The 26,352-nt window shown below is 43.8% G+C and overlaps 1 protein-coding gene across 1 annotated transcript in view; it reads right to left on the reverse strand.

Annotated features, from left to right (window-relative positions):
- Nucleotides 1-26,352, reverse strand: part of WWC1 (WW and C2 domain containing 1) — a 72,612-nt gene that overhangs the window by 36,568 nt on the left and 9,692 nt on the right. Inside the window, exon 2 of the mRNA XM_086759061.1 lies at nucleotides 1,253-1,362. Within this exon, the coding sequence (XP_086615187.1) occupies nucleotides 1,253-1,362 (110 nt within the window). The remainder of the gene's footprint in view (nucleotides 1-1,252; nucleotides 1,363-26,352) is intronic.

Below are 26,352 nucleotides of genomic sequence, written 5' to 3' on the forward strand. Positions count from 1 at the left end.
TGCCTCACAGAAAAATAATTAGGGTAAAGCTATTTAAAGGTAGGTAAATACTGTCATATTGGGAGGACATAAGCTTTAAATAAAAATATTTGTGTCATCTTCACAACTGCACACATTTGATCTTTGTATTGCAGAGGGCAGTTAGTGCTTTTTGAGAATAGGCTTTTTTTCATTCTGCTTTTTTAATACCCAAGAGAAGTTGCTAAAACTTAAAAGGTGTGGTCTCAGGCCAGGTGAAAGCATGGCTTTTCAGAAAAAGGGAAAGGTTTGAAGATAACAAAAAAAAGAAAAAACCACAAACAACAAACCCTGACTTCCATATTTTTATTTAAAAAAAGATATTATAACCTGCTGAAAAAAAAATTGCTGAAGTTCACAGTTGAAGTCCTAGAGGCAGATTTAAAAAAAAAACCAAACAAACCACACACAGCTTCAAGGCATTTTTGTCTTTTAAAAGTTTTGATCTTTGCAGGAGTTAAAGTACCCTCAAAAGGCCCTAGGCATGGTTCTGCTGTGAGCTTCTGGACTGCAACTGGAGCTGTTCTGTAAAGAGAACCCAAGTCACTGATTTATTACTTTTGTCAGGGGATTGTTCTAGCACAACTCAATACACATTTCCTAACAATACCTGTAATGATACATCAAGCTCTGTATTTTCTTATAATGCAAATGAGGTTATAAAGCTTAACACATCTGGTCTATCAAGCAATCTAAGCAAGCACTGCCTTAGTTTGAGGATACAGAATAAAAACACCACAAGCCTGAACTTAACTCTTTTCCAACTTGCACATCTCTCGGGATAGCCCAAGCCTACTTGAGAGTTTCCTCTCCGGTAAAGGCAGCATGAACTCCTCCAGCAAAGGGAGCTCATGCAGTCATTCAGTTTATCCCTGCCAGCGGAATCAACACAAGACCTTTGCACTGCTTCCAATGATCTTGCCACAAGGACAAATTCCAGGCTCAGAACAAACTCCAGATCATTGCTACCTAGTCAGACTCCACAGTAGAGCCAAATCTTACAGAGGTGTGTCTGTAGTATCAGCTTGAACATGACTGCAAACCAAAAGGTCTCAAATTTCTGTTTTACAGAGGGAAGTAACTTGTACGACGAAGAACAGCATTTGATTTAACGAGCTACAGATCTCACCTACTCTAGAAGTAGTGCTAATTGATTTTATGATTTTGTGTTCAGTACATTTTAACACAGGCACAAAACAATCACTCTGTAAAAATACAATAAGATGTCACTTACTGGTGTTGTGGTCTATGTAATATACTCCAACCTGAGGGTCATAAGCTTCTTCCCATCCTAATGGCAATTCATCACTAATGCAGTCTGCAAAGGTTAGTGGTTTAGTATACCTGAAATGCAAAATAATAAGTAGGATGAATAAAAGAACACTCCTACATGTATATTCCAAGTATCTGACCAGAAAATAAGTATCACAAAGGCTTAAGTATAGAAAACAAAGGAAGCTGAAAGCTATTTTATAGATTTTGTTCTTGTCAAATAATACTCCACACACTTTTCCCTTTCTTAATCTGAAGTTACAGCAAGATGAATTAATTCTGACACAGCCTTGCCTAGCTTCGCCAGTACTTACTCAACAAAGGAACAGTAAGAACTTTGCCAGAAACAATCCTTGTCTCTCAACTGAAAGAACAAGACTGTTTGCAGGCAAGTCCTGTATCAAAAATATGTAGACAAGGAGCAAGATGAGAAATGCAATTTGCATAGCATGAATAATTAAGACTGTACAATCAATAGCAAGTGCTGAGGACTGTGGGACCACTTGTCATGCAACTCCACTCATTTACATTGCAGTATGTGGTTTTTCATTAATGACAAACCAGATGAATTTCTCAGTATCACAAAAATGTGTAATCCACTCAATCCAAACGAGAAAGTATTTCTGTAATACTGCTCTGATGAGTTTTTCCACGAGAGACCACATCCAGCAACGTGTTGTCTGAAGGCTTGTATGGCGAAAAACAAAGCTTAGAATACCCACTCCTTGAGTGACCCCACAGATTTTAGTCACTGAAACCATGCCCCTTTCCTCCTTTTGAGCTGAGGTTCAGCTTGCACAAATGAAACTACTAACCAAGCATATCACTGCAGGGAAGAACTATGCTTGCAGGTATCTCACACATCCAGCTGCCAAAAGCACAATACGCCACAAGTCCATAGATCCATGACAACTCCAGCGCGCTGCACATGGTGTATCCAGAAGAAGTGCTGTAACTTTGAGCTGGGGCCTGTGAGTTGAACTTACCAGAAGAGCCCTTTGGGCAGAAAGCACAGGACACCATAAAACAGCACAGCCCCTCTCTAGCAGTTACACTGCATGTACTAAGAGCATGTGAGTCAAAAAGCAGACATGGAGCTGTACTGAACTGTCACATAAAAGCAGCATTCCTGTGTTGGCTTTGTTTGGCGGAGGAGCCTATAGTGGCAGCTCTGCAAGAAGCTTCTAGAAGTTTCCCCTTTGTCTGGTGGACTCAGCCGAGCCTAGGGCAGACCCACTGCTGGCCAGGGCTCAGCCAACTGGTGACAGAATGTTCAGTGATAACACCTCTGCAATAGCATATTTAAGAAGGGGAAAAGAAAAAAAAAAAAAAAAAAAAAGAAGAAGTAAAGAAACAGAAGTGAGGGACAGAGGAGGAGGCACAAGCCTTGTGGGCCTTCTGGCCCTCATCCTCTGGCCTCCCACTGCATGGCCAACTCGGCCTGGCCCGGCTGCAAGAAGAGGAGAGGAGAGGAGATGTGAAGAGAACCTGAGAGGCATCTGCCTGAGTTGGTTGTGAAGGATTTCTTGTGAGACTAGCGGCTGCAGACGCTAAGGTCAGTTCAGAAGTAGGGGGAGCAGTAATGCTGCTCCTGGCTGAGATTCCCCTGCAGCCCCTGGTGCAGCGCCCGGTGAGGCCGGCTGTGCCCCTGCAGCCCAGGGAGGCCCACGGAGGAGCAGAGATCCACCTGCAGCCCGTGGAAAACCCCATGTCAGGGCAGGTGGATCCTGAAGGAGGCTGTGGCCCATGGAGGCCCCGCTGGGACAGCTGTTCTGGAGGGACTGCACCCCGTGGAAGAGATGACCCACGCCGGAGCAGTTTCACGAAGGACTGTGGCCCGTGGGAGGGACCCCACGCTGGAGCAGGGGAGGAATGCAAGGAGTTCTTCCCCAGACGACAAAGCAGCAGCGTAAAACAACATGTGATGGACTGACCGCGACCCCCATTCCCTCCTTCCCACTGTGCCATGCGGGGAGGGGTAGAGATAACTGAAATGAAGTTAAGCCTGGGAAGAGGGAGGAGTGGGGGGAAGTTGGTTTTGTTATCTCTCTCATTATCCTGTTTTAGTTTTATTAATAATAGTTTTCCCCAAGTCAAGTCTGTTTTGCCCAGAACAGTAACTTCAGTGATCTCTCTCTCTCCGTATCTCAAACCTTATTATCATATTATCTCTCCCTATTCTCTTGGGCGGTGGGGGGAGTGAGTGAGACCGCATAGCTTGGTCCCAAGTGGGGCTAAACTACGACAATGCCACAGGAAGGTAAGGTGGTTAAGAGAGAAAGTTTCCAATGCACTGTAAGAGACTGCACAGGTTTGCAGTCTTTCATATCCAAAGGTAATTCAGCAGGGCTGGCAGCTAGATAAAGAGTTTTAAGTTTTGAGCACACTTGAGGACACTTCATATGGAGGCACTAAGCAACCAGCTGGTAGCCTCATATTAACATCTTACAGTCACTCATTAGTGCAAAGTGGAATTTTAAGAAAAAGCCTTCAACTATAAGTGGTTCAACATAAAAATCAGTATTTCATGACTAACATAACTCCCCCCAAAACATGACCTGGAAGCCTGGTACACAATAAGAATGAGGTGGGACTATTTCTGTAAAAGCTGCATAAGCCACTAAGATCTCTACTTACCTGCTGTTGCATTTCACTTTCAATACATTGCCTTTGCCATCAGAAGCAGTGGCAATCACTATTTTCTATTTTCTCAGAAAACTTCAATTTAATTTAAAGCTCTGCAGTGCAAAAAAAAAAAAAAAAAAAAGAACTCTGAACTTCACAACACAGAACTGTGAAACTTTGAGAAAGTTTCACTGAAAGGTTTATATTTACTGTTCTTAATCTAGACTGTGTACCAAAAGCATGTTTGTATAGAAAATAGAGATTGCCTGAAAATAAAATAGAATCTCAATACTTCTGATTGCTGTCCCTTATCTCATGTTTTTCCCCTGTGGATCAAGCTGTTTCCTCAGTCCAAGTGTACCCAGTATGTGCTACTCTGAGTTCATCAAGTCAAAGATGCACACGGGTAAAAATGCTCTCATCCCTTAGAGGGGCAGAGACACACCAGGATGACACAGCAGCTAACAGGGGACTCAGCTCACCCTGCCCTGGCTGCCCCAGCACCTCCGCTGTGCCACACGGCGGGGCAGAGCGGCAGCCGAGCTCCCCTGGGCAAAGCAGGGTGCTGCCTGCAGAAACAGGGGTGCTGCTGGGGATGGCTTCTCCTCCAAGCCCATCAAAACAAATGCAGAAGAACCTCAGTGTCTTCAGGATGGTCACACCTTTGCAAAAAAAAAAAAAAAAAAACACAACAAAAAAAAACCACCAAAACCCAGAACAAAAGACAACTACAAGAACTGGTCTCCACTTACTTTCTTGTGGCTTAAGAATCAAGCAGATTTTTAAAAGCTAAGGGTTGGTCTCAACTTCACAGACATCAGGAGAAACAGCTTGATACTTCAACGTAACTGCTGAGGAGATCTGTGTCGCAGGAATTGTTTGATTGTATTGATAAGCATGACACTGTCCTTCCATGGCCAAGTATTTTATTAAAAAATTCTGTGAAAAATTTTCACATGTAGTCCATGATAAAGTCTAGACTTAACACTTATTACATGTTATCTGTAACAAGGGAAAACAGAAAAGGTTGGTATTTATTTATTTCTGAAAATATATTTGAAGTCAGCAGCGATAGAGTGTACCATCTAGGCCATGCAAAGTCCAAGTGGTCTTTTCCAGCGCATCGTTTGATTAGTAACACTCTAAATATTACTGTGAATTGGTTTTATGATTGCTGGTTTGCTACTTCTATAAAGAGCTCTGTCACTTCATCCTGTGTTTGCACAGCCCCTGACCTGGTATGCCAGCTTCCACTCAGCCCTATGGATTGATCCAACCAGAAACCATGCATTTCCCACATCCCACGAGCTACAGTGCTCAATGTTTCTGGCAAGTGATCCAAGCAAACATCCCTCAGCATGGGGCAGTAATTAAACCACACAAAGCACACAGGGTGAGGGTGTGCTGCAGGTATAAAACATACCTCAGTAGCTTAGTTTGTACTACACACTGACTGGAGTTTTCTGCAGCAGAATTCTGCTCAATCACATCTAAAATTAAAATAAAACTTTTTTTTTTAAAAAAAAAACAAACAAACAGCATTGCATTGCACTATCAGCCCTAGGACTTGTGACTACTTTCATCAGGGAATGGCACTATAATGCCAATTTCCATGTTCCAAAGTTTAATACCAAACTTGTAAAGCTTCTGCTCATCTTTTGCTCAGTTCCATTTCGCTAGAGGCAGCTGAATTCCTTTCAGATGTCGTCGGTAACTGCCAGACCCGATAGGATGCCAGGACCACGCAACTGAAGGACACATTCCTATTCTCCATATGAAGTATAAGACAGGAATCACATCCAGTCAGTCCCTTCAGTTGGAGTTTTGGAAAAAAAGGAGAAAAAAAACAAGACAGGATCAGTCTGCCATAGCAATGACAAGCTAACTGGAGACTCGCCAGTCACTAGGGCTCAGATTTCACCTTTGAGATTCAGATTTTCAGCATACCTTACAAGGAGCACCCACCACCAAGCAGACTAGTGCTGTCCTCCCAGGCTGACTGCAAGCTTGCAGCTATCCCATTTGCACAGACGGGTAAGTATTCATTAAAGGAGAAATCCGTCATTCAACCAGCAAACAGAAGAATAATTAGTTTTAGAATTAAGAGAGTAATTCCATTTATTACAGACAGCATGTGTCACATAGCTATTTCCCCAAATAACTGCAGCTTCATAACCACATTACTCTTCTGAACTCCTTTCTCTTGCTGTTGGGGAAAAAACCAGCACAAATCAAAACAGCAAAGCTACAATTACAGATTAAAGACATGCAATGTTATGTAGCCAGACTATGATTAAAGCATAAAAGGAAAAAGGAGATTAGTTCTTTGTTTTAAGATATTATTTTAGGCATTATTATGAAGACTGAAATAAACCAGTTTTCCAGGAATCCAAAATCAAGCATCTCCCTAAGCATCCTCACAATGTAGCATGATGGATTAAACAAGCAAAAGGTAAAGTGTCTTTCTCAAGCAAGACATGATTCACTTAGCATATTATTTCTGCATAGAACAAGACCGTTTCTGCATTTGGGAAGTTAAAGCACATCTGCAGAACTATTTCTTTTGAAACATCTCCTTTGCGATTCACAAAGCTTCCTAGCAGCCTCGGAAAAATATCATCAACCACGTTATCATATAACAGGTCCTCACTAAAGCTAGACTCAAAGCAGCAATCTAAAAAAATTTATCCTTTTCACCCACTGTGCTTGTAACTACAGAAGGAAAACGACAATGCTTTATGCATTCCTTACCCTCCGCTGTTAGTGAAACCTCCAGATACATTCATCCAGCTTTCAATAGAAAGCAACACACCCAGAAGTTCAGAGAATCCTGACTTTGTATAACTTCTGATCTTCAGTCATAAATAGGGAACCAGTGGGGAAAGTCTGTAGGTACAGCATTTTTTTAAATTAAATCCAGACTAGTCTAGTTAAGAGATGACACCTCTTTGGCACATGAGTTTGCATCTTCCAGCCATGCTCTTCCAGCTTTGCTCTAATGCCCTACTCCTGTAGCACTTCCTCTGCTTCTAAGCTGGAGGCTAAACTTGGTGTGGAGGTCCTACAAGAGAAACTAGCCTGAGCTAGAGAAGATATCTGTAAACCATGGCCTTCCAGCTCACCAAAAAGTAACCCACATGTTCATCTCATCAACTCACCTGTATCTCATGTTCATTCCACTTGCAACTGCTTTCCCCATTAGCTAAGTTTAATTTGAGTAATTTTCAGGAACATTTAGTACTTTGAAAGAGATGCATCAACTTACACTTAGCACTTTCCATTATATATTCTTAGTTTTCAATATGTTATTTTTTTCATTAAATTTCATTCAAGAAATTCAAATTTACTTGAGTAAGCGCAATTGTTCATTAGGACACCTGGAAACCAGGTATCTTCAGCAACCACCACACACAGCAAGTCAAATACACCATGTCAGAAACTAATCCTGATAACAGAGGCAAAAGATAACAGCATCACCCAACTTCCTAACCTGAGAATCACCTTATGGTCTTCATGCAGAGACAAGCTGAGGGGAAAGCCTTTGCCCACCCATCAGCCAGTGAATGCACCAAGACACTTCCATCTTTGCGAAACTGTGTCCAGCTCTGGAGCCTCTAACATCAGAAGAGCATGGACCTTGGATAGGGTGAAAGGAGGCTATGAAGATGATCAGAGGGCTGGGAGCACCTCTCCTGTGAGGACAGGCTGAGAGAGTTGGGGCTGTTCAGCCTGGAGAAGAGGAGGCTCCAGGGAGACTTTATAGCAGCCTTCCAGTACCTCAAGGGAGCTTTATAGGAAAGACACGGAGAAACTCTTCAGTAGGACCTGTTGTGACAGAACCAGGGGTAATTGTTTTAAAACAGAGGGAGGCAGGTTCATATTGGACACAAGGAAGAAATTTTTTACACTGCGGGTGGTGGACCACTGGAACAGGTTGCCCAGAGAGGCGGTGGATGCCCCATCCCTGGAAACATTCCAGGCCAGGTTGGCCGGGGCTCTGAGCAACCTGATCTGGTTGGAGGTGTCCCTGCTCCTGGCAGGAGGGTTGGACTGGATGGGCCTTAAAGGTCCCTTCCAACCCAAAACTACTCTACGATTCTATGAAACACTTGCCCCCAGTAGCTCGAGTATTTGTACAGCAAGTGATGTTGTTCAAATCCTAGCTCCCACAGTAGGAAGTAGAAAGTTAGTTTCCCATCTCTAGTTTATAAATCACATTATTTCTTATAATTTTTGATCTATCACCTTCAGCTTCTTTCATAGATAAAACTGGAAGCCAATGTTATAATGTGCAAACACTTATTAAATGGAAACTTGCTCATCTCAGATTCAGAATGCCTTTCTATAGTATTTAACTCCACTGTTGTCAATCAAAAACCCCATTACACAGGAAACTGAAGGCAAATAATCCTTGTATAACAAGTTTTTGATTGACAAAAGGTTTGTTAAACATGGCTGTAAGATCACAGAGGTTCCTGACAGGAGCAGGAGATGGGTGAACCGTGCTACTTACAAATCTGGAGTTAATACTACAAAGGTAACAAATCAATTCGGAGTTTCTTAAAACAGGAAAAATTACTTTTGTAATTATTGGATTTCAGTGCCAGTTGGTGGCCTACAGCAACCCAGCAAACCCACAGGCAGCTTTTCAGGTGCATGGCTGTGTGAGCACGCATGTGCACCTATGTCTACGTGCAGACAGCAAACAGTGCACTTGGGTCACCAAGACATGAAGCTTTTATAAACCAGGAGTGGATTGTTGAGCTTCTATGCTGTATGTAAGCTCACTTAATCCCTGTGTTTGCAGGGTTCCTCAAAACCCCGTAACACAGTAAAGCCATTTAAACAGCAGAGCCTTATTTTAATCAGTTCAGTGCAGATCACATGGCCTTGTACAAAATCCATCATGACTCCATACAGGTGAAACTACAGACTGGGGATTTCCTAGTTTATTGTACTGATAGCAGCGGCTCACTGCGCAAGGAACAAAGGTGGCACCTGGATCACTTGGGACCTTCATGTCACCTCTGCTTACACTCACAGCATTACCCACCAAAACCTAACAGCTTAACGGCTCTGCTCATTTTTCCTCTTCCCTCCTCCACTCACAGGTTCACAGCCAGAGTATGAGACATACTTGACCCATGGGCAAGTCAAGTAACAAAGCTGGGAGTTCCAGCAAATTTTTCCACTCATACTATTTCTTACAAAACCAAATAGTTTTTAAACCCAGCATCTTGTGGGAGAATCTTGGAGTTAGGTTTTATTTTCAATGGCTTCTACTTGAACAATTTATTTATAACACAGCATTTCTTTATTTCTCATTTGAATAAAACTCACTGCTCATATGACAGGACATGTTACACAGACCAGGACAGAAAATGGGCTGAAGGCACCTCGGTTCCAGCTGCGACACCCGCGCAGCTGCACGAGCAATCCCCATGGGCCTGGGTTTGGAGGAACCTGTTAATGGGCAGAGCTCCTACTGTAACTCAGAAAGCTGCTGCAAGAATCACTGCCAGGAGGCTCGACATGATGGCATACAAGCTTCTTTGTTTTTAATGAGGTCATCTCATTCTCAAGACAGACTATGATTATTTTTAAACTTCGGCATAGAAAAAACCTATCACTTTGCAGACAAATTTTCTAGGACTACAGCAATCTCCTCCTCACAAAAGCTTTTAAAAATAGACTCCTACACATTTATTACTCAACCCGGTGATCCAGCCCTCAAACACACCAGGGCTATTCATCACTATAGTAACTATTTTCCCTGGGAGCATCTTCTCTCACTGCAGGGAGAACTGCTTTTGGAGGCTTGAGGTGTGGCAGCGAAGAGGTCCTTTTTTATGATCTTGCTGGTGAAGCTTTCCGCACCCTGTCACCACACATCTGAGCAGGATGAAACACTCCCTTGAATTCCCATTCCAACTGGAATTTAGGCAAAAGGTGATGAGAACAGGTCACCCCTAACAGCCAGGATCCTCAGCAGTGACACACAGGCAGCTCTGGGCCAAATGACACCCTCAATTGTACCAAAACCTCAGCAACTGCAGTGGGTTTAGAAGGGGAGACGTTTGCAGGGAGTGGAGCAGAAAGGAGTAATTCAGGACCACCATATGCAGACAAGAACTATGAATGGGAAAGTGCTTCCCAGGTAATAAGGAGAAGCCTTTAAGTGACCACAAATTTGGTAAGCTTCTTAACTGTGCTCCAAGGAGTCTGAGGAGAGATCAGCAACGACATTCCAAAGTTCTGGAAGCCAGACATTACACCAACACCCACACAAAGGAAGTCACCCTAAACTTCCAGTTATCCCAAACAGATGTCATTTCAATGCCTCTTCGTGTGTATGGCATTGCAGCCTGGTCCCAGTCTTGCTGTGATAAAGGATAACTAGGAACAGAACTACAACCCTTACAGTAAAAATGGGGTCAGGTCTGAGAAAAACATCTTATTTGAAGTTGTCGCTGTAAATCAAATTTGCTTAAACCAGAACCTAAACATCAGCAGTAGCAATGCCCTCCAAAAAAACAACACAACATCTCAAGCAACTCAGACTGCAGAGCTGTTTTCTGTTCAGAAGTTGTTTCCTTCGTTGCCATGGTTATTGAGCATCTTCTCATCCTCCCAAAGGTCTTTCATTTGCATCTCATCTTGGCCCCTGACTGCCATGCATTGGGCCACCTCTGTGATAAGCAAGCCCAGCATCTACCCTCAGAGCTTATTTTCCAAGCTACCTTAACTTCAAACAGTTTTATTGACACTCGAATGCAGTGATGTCCTCTACTGCTCTTTGGCCAGCATATGAGAATAACCCCCGCACCTCATTAACATGATCGTAAGTTGTATATGATTTGCCAGTTGAGACCCTCTACTTCTCTTGCATTAGCAGGTAACATCTAAATTCTTATTCTACAGAGATCAGTCACATGCTACCTAAGCAGATTCTACACAAAACAGATCAGGAGACACCCCAGACACCTGTATTTTGAGCATTCCAAACACAAATATGTTTATCCCTTTAACAGTGATACATTTTACTCAGATTCAGGGAGCCACTGAGGTATATAATACACAATTTAACACCCCACTAGCCACAACGAGCTTGCCTAGTACATATCAGTCTAACAGCGGCTTGCTTGTTCTGGCCACTTTCGAAAAGCTTGCATGTCTACAAGCTCTGCTCCGTACACACTGACAGTCTGCCCATGCATTTCTTTTCCGTACAGATCATTTGCCTCTGAAAGCAAAGAACTACTAAATTATTTGTGAGAAGACTATCTAAAACCACTTACAGAGTTTAGATTATTCCCAGAGATTAACAAACTGGTTCTGCTAGCAGGAGAGAGGCAGAAGGTCAGTCATACCTTCTTAATCACTCAAATGCGAAATTCCTGGGATAGTTCAAGGTTAAAAGTCAGGAAATAGGAGTTGAGACTTCTCACAACATTAACTTGCCTGCCAGCTTGTATATCCTGCATGCTTTCCTGAACAGATTGAAGCAGAAAAGATATAAAAGAGTAAGGTACAACTTGATGAGAACAGTGCAACACTACTAAACTAAAAGCATGCAAGAGTTGGAATTTAACCGTGCAAATCATTAAAATGTATTTAGTTTTAAATGGTTGAGGTTGTTTTTTTAAGTTTGCTTCCAGGTTTTCTAGGATCAGAAGCAGCCTTGCCACCTAACAGCCTGAACAGATTAAGTCAGCTCTCTCTTCACTCAGGCTGGACTGTTCTTGAAGAAGGGGACTGGTCACCGCACAGTAAGCGGTAAATTGTCTACCAAACATCCAGAGTAGTTAGACTAGTTTCTTGACGTATTTGGGAGATTAAGAACTGGAAGGCTTGTCTCTGTTCTTGCAGCCTGCACTCCTACTTCTCTGAATGGCTGCCTATAGCGTGGGTGGCAGCAGTTTACATTGGCAAGATGCCTCAAGACAGAGGTGTATAGGACTGACTCCCCCCACAATACAGCTCCTAGAGCAGGGCACCAAGAGCTACTGCCAGAAGATGATAAATATTTGAGATTTTGGCAATGGGGCAAGTATTGAACAATTGCTGCGCCCCAGCCTTTAGGAACATGTTATCCCATGGAAGGTGGCATGCAGAGGCAGGCAGCGGCACAGTGAGCTGGCCACCTGCGTGTCTGTAAAACGGAACAGACCTGTGGTTCACCCCACAGTCTGACTTCATAAGGCACTGAATTTTCTCTTCATGTGTGCTGATCAAAAAATCTTAACTCTTTGAAGAAGCAATGCTTGTTGCTGTATTTCTTACCAGCATGCTCTTTCTCTACTGTGAAGAACAGCAAATGCCTCCCACAACACTACCAGCTTCTGTACCCTTTATTCACACGGCATTTGAAGCGAGGAAAATAGACATCACTGGCCTCATCTAGGCTGCCTGGTCTACCCAACGTAAAACCCAAGCATTGCTAGCATGCAAACATACTCAGAAAGCAGCAAGGGAAGCACAGGAGGCTGGTTTTACACGCACATAGTTTGTATGCTGCTCCCTGGTTTCACCTCCTACTAGCCCTGGGCTAATTGCTGACTCTGCGCAGCAACTTTAGCCTGCTTGCTATTTCTGCATTATAAGTGTTCTTATTGAGTTATTTAGCTATTTGATGTTCCTGATTCCAAACATTACCATTAGCAGGCTCTTTGTTCTGCATCACTTGCAGGACACAGTCTAGGCAAGCAGCGGAGCCTCTTCTGCTCTTCGCCCCAGGACAGCTCAGCTGCAGCCACTTTCCTTTTATGCAATGCCTAGATCAGTTCTGGAAACATGACTTCAGTACTCTCTGATCTGACAGCAGTCTGTCAGCTCTGACATTCTCTCCAGATAGAGCTGAATCCAGCCACACATCGGAAGCACACCAAGTCAAGGGACCCCAGAGAGGCCTCAGTGTAGTCACAGGAGGACATGGGCCCCTTCAATGCCTTTGCAAACTCAGTGCTACCAGGTATGAACAAGAATATTTCTGCCTGTCTGTAAGAACCAGAGATGCCTGGTCAAGATTATTTTAGAGCAGTGGAGAACACGGAAGAACAAAAATCCTTCCAGTTGCAAAGCAACGGTGAATTCAAGATACAGTACACATACTCAAGCATAAGTGTTGCCCTACAAATTGCAATCTATGCCATATCCTTCAAGAGGGGCAAACCGAAACTATTTCGACAGACTCAGCCTTGTGGGTTAGTACTGAGGACAGCCTTTGGAAATGAAGGCATGGCCCCTCCTTTCTGCTCCGAAGAGGAGAAATCCAGGTTACACAGCACAGCTCATGGATGCAGTGACTGCTGAAGCACATAAGCAGCTGGAATCCACAATATCAGCTTCACTATCTATGACTGTTGCTATTAGTATTGACACAATGCCTTCTCAGTTCCTGAAAAGTCATACTGTATAGAAATAAACAGAAATGTCAAAACAAGAACAGATGTCTAGAACAATCTCAGGAGAGTAAAGCTTTAGGAGATGTAAAGAGTTAGAAGCATAAAAGTGTAAAGCTAATAATAGGTTTTAGTAATTTTTTAATCCAAAGTGAAGAAGTCTTGATTTATTATGTAGTTAAGCCACAAAAAAAAATTATTCTAAACTGTGTTTATAGACAGAACTGTATGAAGCACAAAACACGGCTCAGTAGTTCACACATTGCAAGGGACTCAATACAAATCAACAACCATTGAAGTTTTCTCACTCATTTGAGGATAGCAAAAGTGAGATATGCATCACCAAGTAAGTTTAATTGATTTACTCTTACAAACATCATTTATTTTGAATGATCCACGATCGATACATTTTGCAACAGATCACACTTGTGTTAACACTGAAGTTACACCACCACTTGCTCTCTGCATTTCCCTTCACCAACCATCTCGCGCAGCCTAAAGCCCACTTGCAGTCCTTCTGCCGGCTCTGAAGTGACACAAGCGGCCTGCTGAAGACCTGCAGGCCCAACGCTCAGCTCAGGAAGAAAGAAAGTAACCCATCTGCAGAAAAGCACAGCCCAGATACTCAGGGACCACAGCTGAGACCAAACAGGGAGAAGGATTATGGTTTTGGTACTGTCTATGTTCTGGAACAGTGCAACTAAGGTGAAAGGCTTCTTTAGGTTCAGGACAAACATGCATTTTATCACAGGCAAAGCCAAACATATGAGCACCACAGTTTCTTGAAACTGGGATACCGCTCGTAGCACCCCTTGCAATTCCCAGCTGCCAGGTCTGGGCAGTGAGGGAGACCCCCCCTGCACAGCTGGAGCGCGTGCGCCACCGGCAGAGCTGCCCACTCCCTCCCCAAACAACAGCCCACAGCCAACAGTCTTCTCCAGGGACACTGTGCTCATCGGGGACCCTCTCCCTCTTTGCACAGAATTTACATAGCCACAGGAAAAATATGTAAGTCTTGCTTAAGCTTCCTGGATTGGTGTATGAGACTGAGGAAGGGGACAATAACTCTTCAATTCAGTTCAAGTTTCACTATACGGAGTTGCCTTGTCTCCCAACCAGGATGAGCATTTTAGCTTTACTAAAAATTTAAAAAATTTGAGACAAATTCCAGAAGCAACATGTAGTTTTTCAGAATTCAAGGGAAAACACCTTATGAAAAATTCATTTCCCTAGACTGTTTACAACAAATATTACTGCAGGGAGTACTACCTGAGGATCTCTGAACACAAGCTCACGGATGTAATCAGTATCAGATGTTCAAAGAGGATATAAGGAGAAGTGCTCAGCAGTTAAGCACAAGCAATTAATGATATCCTGATCACAAATTATAACTGGCTCTCACAAAACAAGCTGGTGGCATCTTTAAGTGTGTTAAATTGTCACCTTTTACCATGACAATTATTTTCCTATAAAGGCCTTGTGGAGAAGAGATTGCTGCATGTTTTGACCTGAGGCAGTGAACCAAGTTTCTACCTAATGCATTGTATCGTAATATTTAAGTGTCCAGTAGACCTCTACAGAGATACCGGGTCGTAAAAGTTTTTTAGTTATTTCTCAGTTCAAAATGCACACAGCATTTCTTTCCGCTGAAGACAAAGCTCAGCATAGGTAGCACTTCATCACTGCTGCTCACACTTCATGCTCTAGGTATGTGTCAGACACCTTACACAGTCTTACCATTAATATTTAGCTACTATTTTACTTTAGTGTATGAGAAAAGAGCACAAGAACCTCCTTCCAAAGGCAAAATCTTCCTCCTTCCAATACACTCCGGTGAAGACTAAAAACACCTTACATTAATTGTTTGTGTCTTTTTTGATCATGCTATAATTCCTTCTTCTCTCGTCTCCACTTCCTCATACACAGTTACAACAGCTGTGCAAATTCATTTGCACCTTGAAAGATTATCAACTCCTGACACCAAAGTTAAGTCAAATACTCTAACTCCCTTTGGAAGCAATAAAACATACTTTGAAATATTTATCATAAGAGAAATACTCTAGACAAAAAGAAATCAGTTGTCAAAGGTCTTGGCATATTTTCTTTGCTTTGGTGTGCTGAAGCTTATTAAATTCATCTTTCTCCATAGTCAGTTTCTTGCTTTTCCAGAGAGTCAACTCTGCCAGCAATGCCTCCAAACTTTAGGTAAAAATAACAACTTTCTGCATTTAAAAAAAAAAAAAAAAAAAGGCCAGATTTACAGCACTCTCAGGGAAAAGCAAAATATTGCAACTTTTTATAAAATAAAATAAAATCAAAGTAGCCCCTGAATACTAAATTCTGGTTTTGATGATGACATTATAACCTTACTGCCTTACTGCCACAGGAAAGTTTCACCTCAATACTGGCCAGTCACCACAGAAGTCACAGAGCTAATGAGAACACAGAAGGCTTCCTACACCCACACTAAGCGGCTGAGATACAGGTTCTTGTGAGAAGACAACCAGCATTCTGCTAAGTCAAGCTGAGAGCAAGCCGGTGGTCCTGCAAAACTCAGAAACCCAGGTCACAAACTCTGCACTGGAAAGATGTAGGTGGGTCAGCATGTCATGATCTCCTCCCCTCAATCTGCATCGTAACTGAATGCCTGGTGGTTATCGTTTCAAGGTTTATAATGACAGCCTGCCAAAAAAGTTAGCTTCAAGTCTTTAACAGTTCTTATGTACCTTATTCAAGCTCCTGGCTTGTGTGACAGCAGACACACCAGCTTCAGTACCTCCATAGTAACTGCTCAATGTTAAGAGGTGAAGAAGGTGAACCACAACAGATCTAGCTGCATTTCATCCTGGCTTTACAAGCTGAGTAACTTCAAAAGAAAAAAAAACAAAGATGCTACACTCGTCTTAAGTATCATTGCAAACAAAAGCTGGGGTTATGCCATCAAGCTTGGACCAATAAGGAAGCTGGCCAGCAAATCCACCAGTTTTGAGAGAAATAGTGTGTTCACACCATCTCGTGATTTGAGCAGGAGCAGGCTGTGGACATGCTGCTTCTTCTGTTGTCCAACTAGATCAGCACATGCCAGCCTACCAATCCTGACAGCTCCATGACTCAATAGGGCCAAATACTACTTCCACAAGAGCAGAGATGATGGCAAGACTACTTGTCAAACTCCTCAGCAAGTCAATTCAGCTCACCCGGGAGATGAGTCTTCACATATGAGAGCCAGCAGGAGCAAACCAAGCTCTGTCTCCCTGAGCAGAGGGGCACTCTGCTCCACACTAGCTGAAAACAGACTTCCCAACATTATTAGCACACATCCAAATTCTTAGCACACATCTAGATCCGCTAAAACTGAAAATGATCTGAATTTGACAAGCAAGACAAGATTTTTGCCCAAATGCTCTAAGCTAAGCATTTAGAGAAGAACCATCTAAAAGACAATGTCAAACACCTGAATTCCTCTAACAAAAACCACACAGCACACCATAGTAAATTCAGATAGTCATAGGGAGAGGTTTTTATTCTACCCTTGTCCACAGGAGAGGAAAAAAAAAAGAAAAAGAAAAAAAAAAATTTTAAGTGTCTGCTCCCAAAGTTGCAGCACAGTCTCAGCAATACGTGCCACAGTCACAGTCAAGCTGTAAGGATACTTGGCTTTCTTCAGGAATGCAGCATTTATCATTTTGATGCACATAGTCATGGTCATAGTAGTAGTAAGTGTTGATTTCTTTTTTGCACTTGAAGAGTTGCTTTATCTGCACTGTGAAGCTAGACACTTTTCTGGGACATGCTCCAGCACCAAATGCACCCAAAAAGCATTTAAAAAAGGATCCATTTTCAGGCAATGCAGTCTCTTAACCTGAATGAGTATGTAACTGTATGTGCTGGTATGGGGGGGAAGGGAGAAATGTCAGATCCACGCACAAAGACATCAGCAGCTGGGCCAGGCTAATGGCTTACTGGTCCCATAAAAAGCATCTCTAACACCTTCCACCCTACATACCCCTTTCTTGCTCCTTTTCCCAGTCCAGCAGCTCCACTCTCCCTTATCACACCCTCCAAGCCCTCCCACTAACTGCTTCCATTCAGTAACATAACAGAAGAGTACCCAGACTTTTCTGCCAAGTGAATTTACAGTTGGGTTAGCGGGACTCAGCGGTCAATAGCATGCCAGCAACAGAGGAGTGTCACAAACAGAAGCAGCACTGGGGAAAACCGCAACCCCCCCCTTGCTGGTTGTGATGAGCTGTCTGGCTGCTCACCAGATTTCTGGGCACCAAACTTGTAGATGAGCTTCATCAGCCATGGACTCATAATTAAAACTGGTCCTCTCGAGTGGCCCATCTTCTCCAGCTGCCAAACTTTGCCTTGCTACTGTCTCCACACTCATTATTACTTATAAACGAAGGGCACAGATACAGTCAACTTTAAAAGCTGGTCCCTTTACGCGCACCCTTAAATTGCGCCGATCCCACCATGGGACTGGCAGTCACCCTGCCTCCGACTGCAGGAAGCGATCTCCTGAAGACGAGACAAGGAGCCGTTTGTTGGAGCTCCGTGCAGCCCCAGCGTTCGCCGTCAGCCCAGCCGGGCGGCACGCTGTGCAGCGTGGCTGGCGGAGGAATGTGCTCGCTGACTGCACCTTTTCATCTCGATAACAATTTTCAAGGTCATGTTCGTTTCCCTCCTGGCTCCTCCCTGGCTCTAGTGAAATCCCAAGCATGCATCCCAGGGCCCGGTGCGTGTTCCCACCCTCCACGTCTCCCGGACACCAGCACAACCCGCCGCATTCCTCCCTGGCAGCGTACCCCAGCCTTCCTACGTGCTGATAGCCGGTCCCGGGGTTTAGCAGCCCCTCTCTCCCAAGCGCAAGCAGGCACAGCACTGCAGCAGCAGCCGCGCTGCATGCGGGCCCAGCAGCCCCTGTGCCGCAGGGTCAGGATAACTCTGCAATGAGACTTGTGACCTCTAGGATTAACATTTCTGAATTAATTATTCCACACAAAACAGGCAGCAGCTTGGGCCAAAACCTAACAAACTCATGGGGCCAAGAGCAGGGCTCTGATGGTGCTTGCTAAAGCACACGGCTACACGATCTGGTGAGCCTGTCTTCAAGGATGCTGCATGGGGGCTGCCTTTGGGGACAGTCCCTGTCACCCTGTCCCCACACCCCCAGAGCAGCCAGCCAAACCAGCCTGGCACCACCAGCCATGGGGGAAGAGCTGCCTGCCAGCCCAGCGCTCAGGGTAAAGGCAGAGGTGACAGTGCCAGGCCTGGGAAGCCCATCTCCTCCAGGCAGAGGGGATGCAGACCCCTCTCTTCCGCCCAGCACTCATCAGTGCACGGATACAACGAGCTTAAGGACCTGCAGACACTCCTCACACCACGTAAGATTTCTAGATAACTGCTGAAGAGTCACACATGCTGCCTGCTTACAAAGCCAGCTAATTATACAATCTGTTAAGCATGTATGCGCACACAATGGTGCTTTGAGTCATTAGAGGACGGGATTTATACTTCACTGCACGCATCGTGCTCTTTGTGAGTGCGTGCCTAGATACAGCCAAAACGAACCCAAGTATCTGGAATGCCTGCAGCTCGCCGGCCAGCGCATCTGAATACAAAGCTGAGCCCCGCGAGAGCGACTGGCTGTGTGTGACCCCCGTTGCACATATTGCTCCCTCGATGATGTTTAAAATCCCTATTCCCCTTTTTACCACTGAGCATCTGAAAGTAGAGCACAGCATAATGTTTAAGCCATATTCTGATGCTGTAAGAGTCATGTTATCAAGGAAAAAGTAGCAGTGCAGGTGATGGGTTGTGAAGACAAAGACCTGAACATCGGAGCCAGCAGCTCTGCCTGGCCACAATGCAGCTGTCCTGGCTTTAATCCCAGCAGAAGGGCCCTGGCACTCCCTCGGTTCCTATGGCAGCAGCCGCTCCTCGACCGAGCCCACGCCAGATGGAGATCCCTGTCCTAGGTGTTTGCCAGGCAGATAATGCCCTGGCACATCAGAGATGCCGTCTCTTCCCTTCAGTCATTTTGTCTTCTCTTCCTAGTGCTCAGCTTCACTTCCACTGATCTCAGGCAGACTGACTACAACACAGCATCTCTCTCCAGGCGAGGCACCCAGCAGCTCTGGGTCTCCAGCCCAGGCCAGGGCTCCCCTTCAGTTGCTCCACGTATCCTCACGCAGCAGCGACCGACAAGGCCGATGACAAGTGGCACACAGCACAAAAACACAGGGCTACACAGGTTTACCTGTGCTCAGCACTTTAGTTGGCTTCTCATTGCGTTGCTGTACTCATTAACAAAGCATCTGGGGGCTTTTTACGTAAAAACTCAGAGCAATACCTATGTTGTCTGTGGATTATACGTTGTTTCTGGTATTTCTTATTCTTAAAATAATTTCTTCTTCTCAGGATTTCGCTTCAGTTTCCCTATCTCCAACATCCAACATTACCCTCAGGTCAGCCCCACTCCTCCCTTAAATTCAATTGGCTTAATCCTATGCAAAGCCCTACCCAAAAGAATCATATACCTTACGCTATACTTTCCAAGGCATGTACTCCACACCAGATTTTTTATTTCTACCTTCTATGCATTGCCATTTAGCCTGATTACTTAACTCCAAAATAGAAAGATTTTAAGCATTTGGTGCATAAAGCACAAAGTATTATTTAGGGGCCAAACCACCCCCACTTTCACACATTTCTCTTCCCTGCAAGTCAAGGGAAGCAGCAGAAGGCACTAACTCTGCAAGAGTTTTAGGTTTGTCTTCTAAAATATGAGTTGGTCAAAATAAGCTCTAAAAATCTAGTAGCAACCACACAAACCTAGCAAGATACAGTAGGATATCACATCTTTCCGTATGCCGTATCAAGCCTCAGCACTGCTCGTCTGTAACAGGATATTTTCTCTCAGTTTTCAACACAGGGGATAAAACCAGGAAAAGAAGATACTGCAGATACCTCATGCTCTCCTCACAAAATAAGCCCACCTTGTAGAGCAACCTAGCAAACTAGTCACAGGATGTGCAGGTGCTTTAAGTCACAAGACATTTCACTCCTGAGATTTTCTTGTGGGGCATGAAATGCCCCAGGACACCAGCCAGAGCACACACTGCCTTTCCACAAGGAATGGGACAAGAGGCAGCATTACTTTCCAAAAAGCCATGCTTAAAAGCCAAGTTAATTAGCAACTCAATTGCAACTCTTTTATACCTCCACCTTGCTGACACAAGAAAGTACTAACAGATTTGACTACTTGAATCACCACCACTTGATTTCCAAGCTAACACTCTCAAAAGGAGAAGCTCACATCAAGAGATGCCAAATTCCAGAGCAGGATGTCTCTATATTCATTTAGGTTGTTACCATCTCTCTCCAGTTACCTTAAACTGTACCTTTCCTTGAAATGTAGAGGGCAAAGTGCCGAAAAACAGATTACTTCAAAGCCTATCTTCTGTATGCACAACTGAAATCCTGTATAGCTGATGTTGTTAGACAGACATCCTTGTCCAGCTTACCTCAGTCATAGAGTGGCTTGGGTTGGAAGGGACCTTTACAGCCCCATCCAGTCCAACCCCCTGCAAGGAGCAGGGACGTCTCCAACCAGATCAGGTTGCTCAGAGCCCCGTCCAACCTGGCCTTGTTCATGTTCTTCATTCTACTCACCCCAAAAAAAAAAAAAAAAAGAAAAAAACATCTATGATGTTCCAAGATCCCTCAAGAACATGTTCTCCCCATAACGATCAGTTTTCCTAGCCTTTATAGCTGACAAAGTATAAGAGGCTGTCGAATTAGTAAAACCTTATTTTAAGTCTTACTCAGTGAAAAACAGTATTTGTAGCAAGGTACTTCAGGTAAAACTAAAGCAGCTGGGGAAGTGCGAAGTGTTTTGGGTACCAGACCTCTGCAGGTACACCCCCTGTAAGGGAGCTCCGAGCAGACACCAGGGAGTACAGCCTGCACACAACGTGCGCGCTGCTCTCCAGCCAAATTACGGCAGGCACCGTGCACACTATCAGCTGCCTGATCTAGCCTCAGCTGAAGCCTGTTTATAACTTACTGAAGCTGTTAGAATACAGCCATCACTGTTGCTCAAGGCAATTACCTGAAATATCTCAGCCATTCATTTCCATCCTTCTTTTTAAGTCAAATCTGTGCTTAACGCATTGTGCTTCATAGCACTGTACATTTGGTCTCAAGCAAGCCATCACAAGGTCTCACAGGTTTGAAATTTGCTGCTTAACTGAGTACTACTTCACCATCAGCACCTGAATGAGATGCAACTCCCATGCCAGTAATTTTTTCAGCAGTTTCACTGTATTATCCATTTCATTCATTTCTACCCAAACACTGATCTACACCATGAATGCAGAATTCTCAACATGTATATTAACTCATTCCTGTCAGCTCAGCTAAATAAATGCTCCATAGTTCAGCTCATCTGCAAAGACCAAGCTGAAACTCTGGCAAACAAAATACTGCTGTTGCCTTTGTCTGCTATCTTTAGGCTAACCTAAAGACTGATCCAGAGAATCAACCTGCTGCCAAGTTCCAAAATCTGTGATGAATCTGCAGAACTATTAAAAGCACAGACCTTACTGGCAGAGGTCTTTGAACACTACTGCTTTCCATTAATAATGTCCTTTATTCAATGTCCTTCTAATAACTGCCAGATCAATGGCATAAACAGATGCTTCTACTGTTCCAGACTAGAGAAGACAAAGGACAGTGATACTGCAGGAAGTGCAGTGCTTGCAATGAATGAGATGACATCGAAATTCTCTCTAACAGCATTTCAGAGAAATGCAACTACGTGCTGAGCAAGACCAACACGCAGGTAAAATGGTGCCTCCAGTTACGCATGCAGAAGATACAGGGAGGACATCAGAAAGAAGCAGACACCTTTTCAGGTGTCACCTTCACAGTGCCGCAGTAGATGGAATTACAGCCCACAGCGCAGCATGGAGAAAGCATCAATCTGATACTGAAGCCGTCTGCTTTGAAAGACAAACCACAAGTGACACAGCTGCCTGGCTGAACCCATGCTCACCATCCATGGTGCCAGGCAAGCACAGCAGACTGCAGCTCAGCAGCAAGCCGTGACTTCTAGGGGAACTGTGTTTTGCAGGAAGGTCACTCCAACCTGGTAGGTCACTGCTGCAAAAGATACTCCTTCGGCCATTTCAACTTACTGCGGCAGCAGAAAGCCTGTCCAGAAAGAGGGAGCAGTTTTTGTGTGCCAGCTAGCTTAGTGAGGAGATGGATGTGCACCAGGCAGGAGGAACGGCCACCTCCTGTGGTGGTAATGCTCAGTCCCTCCCCAGCCTGCTCCAGCCCTGCCAGCAGGCCTTGAGCTCCGGCCCACAGCCAGACCTCCAGCAGCACGAAAGGGCAAGATTAAATGATGCACTACAGCCACAACCAAGCTCTAGGGCAAAGCTTTTTCGCTTTTCCACCAGCAAACGTACAAGCGGTTACAATACTGTAAGCAATGGTTCACTGCAGTCTTCCAAGATGGATCCAGAGGCAATCGCTTACAGCTACTAAAATGTGGGGGGATCAAATTCACATCCCATCCAGTCTCTACCTGTGCAGTGCTCATTTTAAAAGTGAGGTTTGTTAATAAATTAATCCCTTTTATTTTTCCTCATTAACATATAATACAAAACATTGACATAAAACCAGCTCAGACAGCCTCACAGCAATCAGAAATATTATGCCTCACACATCACCCGTTCCCCTGTCTGCACCCAAACTGATTGATGCCCAGGTATCCACTACACAAAGCCAAGAAGCCGCCCAGTCCGGGTTCAGTCTAACGACCAGGTCTGTTTACCCCAATTTTGTCCTTTCTATGGAACTAAACCAATTCATATTCTTCAAGTACCCAGTGCTGCCCTTTCCTCCCCTCATGTGATGAGCCACCAGCTTAGATGCACTGATGCTCTGACATGGCAGACAATAACAAATCCTCAGTGCTCACTGTAAAAGCAACAACTTTTCACAGTTACCTGGAAATATTATTTCAAACCAGCTCAAGTACAACTTTGTACAGCAGAGCCTCCAAACACCAAAGGGACATCACCTCTGCTCCATGTCTCCCTGACCACAACACAAGGTAGGAACAGGGAATCCAGGGCTTTTCTCTGATCACCAACAAGCAGAACCTACTTGTGACCAAATGAGGAAAACAAGTAAACGGGGCTAAAAGGGCTATTTGTTACACCTGTGCCAGCCAGAACACATAGAGCACTCCGAGCTCTATTACTCATCTGCCTCCTTCCTTACCTACAGGATATGAAAGTTTAGACAAAGGTATTTGACATTAAAACCAGTTGAGAAAAACATCCTAATAAGTTTCCAAGTCTATTTGCTTTTCTTAGAATGATAAGCTTTACAATATTTCTTGCAGGTCTCTACTTCACATGTTTTGTTCAATATTTACTGATTATCCCAATAAAATAATGCCCAAAGCACACCAAAAATCTTTTAATACAGTGAAAATTAGAGTATCAGATCTATTACACCACTCAGCCTTTTCTCTCCACTGGAGAAGTATTAGAGCCTTTGGACATCTCATTTCAACAAGGTTATTTAGTTCTAGAGTTTGGAGTAAAGTATTTAATTGCTAAAGGATTTGCAAATTACACATGAATATGCATGCAGCACTTCTCACCACAACATAAATCCTATTGTATATTTATGAATGGATTGCTTTGCCTCCAGCTTCTACATGTATATAAACACAGGTTTTAATCTCCTATTCCTTCCTCCCTCCCTTCTTTTTAAGGAGTTGCTTAAACAAATTTGCATTTTGGGAATCTATTATCTACAGTGTATTTATTTTTTTTTAAACTCTGAAAAGCCTCCTTCTCCCATCAGGCAAAATGCTTACTTTATGAAAGGCTGTAAGGACCCTGTAAGCACGGCCATAAGAGAACTATGCAACAGTGAGAGCTGTTGCTTTCACACTACAGCTTGTAAGAGAGAAAGTAGAAGCAACAATCACTGGAAAAAGGAGTGCTCTGAGCATCAGGGATGGGAACACAAAGGATGAAATGACAGCTCAGCAACTGGCCTTCCACCGCAAAGACACTAGCTAAGGGGAAGGAAACCCTCCATAAGCGCCTAGGAAGTAACAAACAGTAAAACTCTTATTGTAAAATCCTTCATTCATACTGACATACCTCCATCACTACTCTACACCGTTCCTCAGGTATCTAAGCTGGACCCAAGCAGCATTTCAGCCAGTCTTCAATAATATACATGGTAAGAGGCACTAGTGTCACTCAGAGGTGTTGCCACAGATCTGCCCAGCTACTCCAAGGAAGTAACTGAAACAATAATGCCTTTAAAGGTCATTGTTAAACTGATTTAATTTAGATTATTTCACCAGAAATCTTTTCTGTAATATATCTGACTGCTAAGAGACACTTACCAATACGTAGCACTCCATCAGAAGCAAGTGTCACAAGCAGATGTCCAAGCAGAACGATTACAGATGTGAATCACCACTTGGATTGTTCTCATTTTTATTACTACACAGCAAAACCCGAACACCGAGAAGTTAACTGCCTCAGCCACCTTCCTCTTCCAAGGACCTAGTGTCACCTGGCTCTGTTCAGAAAATGGGAACAGCCAGGGAGTCCCAGCACCCACCTCACCGCCTTGCAGTAGAGCACAAGGGCTCTGGCAGCACGCCGGAGACGGAGACATGATGGGACACAACACAACTTGTCAGAGCTACCATCCAACGCTGCAGGAGCCTGTCTCTGGGAAGCAGACAGAAAATAAACCAGGAAGCACTATGGGGTATTAACTACAGACTAGTGGACAAATAGAGAATAAAGATGAGAAAATTCAACACAGAACATTTGCTTTAGGGATAAGAGTGGCATTTACAAAAGATGTGTGAAAGCAAGCCTGAGTGGAGGACTGTGTGGCCAGTTCAGTTGCAAATTTGTCTTTGCAAACTGAGATTTTTACCCATGCAAACCTTTTGCAAATGATCAAGCCAGGTTCCTCAGCCACATACCCCTCCCCTTCCACCCACACATTCTTCTCCTGGAAAGAAAACTTAAAAAGGAAGTGAGGGGCAGTGCCCAAGGAGTAGAAGAGACCAGACAAGGAAATATCATGTGCTTTTAGGAAGTATTTACGCTCAGGTTATGCCTCTCGTAGCATCAAGCAAAGACCATTCTGGCAGATGATACCTTCCAAATTGAATTACTAGTGAGCCAGCTGCATGAGAAAATAGCAATGTCATACGACAGTCTCTCAATAATTAACAGATGACATATGGCAATAGATCTACCTTTATTCAGAATTAGAGAGCACCTCAGTTGAAAAGATACATTGATATTTGACTGATTGGATTTAAGTTACATCCAGAAGCTTCTACATTCAAATTTAAAAAGCAAAAAATAGGAAAGTGAGGAAGTCTAAAATATCTTCAAAAACCTTAGTGCTACAGAAAGCCATGGGACGTGATAGCAGACATGATATTTCCTTTCCCTGGATATATAGGTTAAAATGAGACAGAGTAACATTCACTGAGGACTGTAAGGAGACCTCTTTACCAGACAAATGTGCCTTTTTCTGGAATACTGGAAAACTTACTTCTTGAGAACTAGCTGTTAAACACTCTAAAGCGTTCTTTGTGTCCACATAAGAACTAAACAGTCAGTCTCCCATCAAGGCAACAGATTGTATAACTTTGCTGCTTAGATCTTGTAGTGTGGAATACTTGCTAGTGACATAAGAAAAGACAAATTGCAAGTCTGGCTTACTGCCTTGCTGGCTGACAAGCTATTTAGGTTAGCTGGATGTAGAGATAACTTCAAGGAATTTCAGAAAATCTAAACAAGTGTGTGAACTGACAAAGTGGAGAGCGATCAGGTGTTAAGAACTGTTGAATTATGTACTGAACAGAAGAGTTTAACCTCCTTATTCTCTGCAGGGTTAACACACACCACTAATCAAATACACTTGAGCATCACCACATACGTGCTCCAACACAAAA

This window comes from Chlamydotis macqueenii, chromosome 14, assembly GCF_036417535.1.
Source record: "Chlamydotis macqueenii isolate bChlMac1 chromosome 14, bChlMac1.mat, whole genome shotgun sequence".
In the NCBI taxonomy this organism is placed as follows: domain Eukaryota; kingdom Metazoa; phylum Chordata; class Aves; order Otidiformes; family Otididae; genus Chlamydotis; species Chlamydotis macqueenii.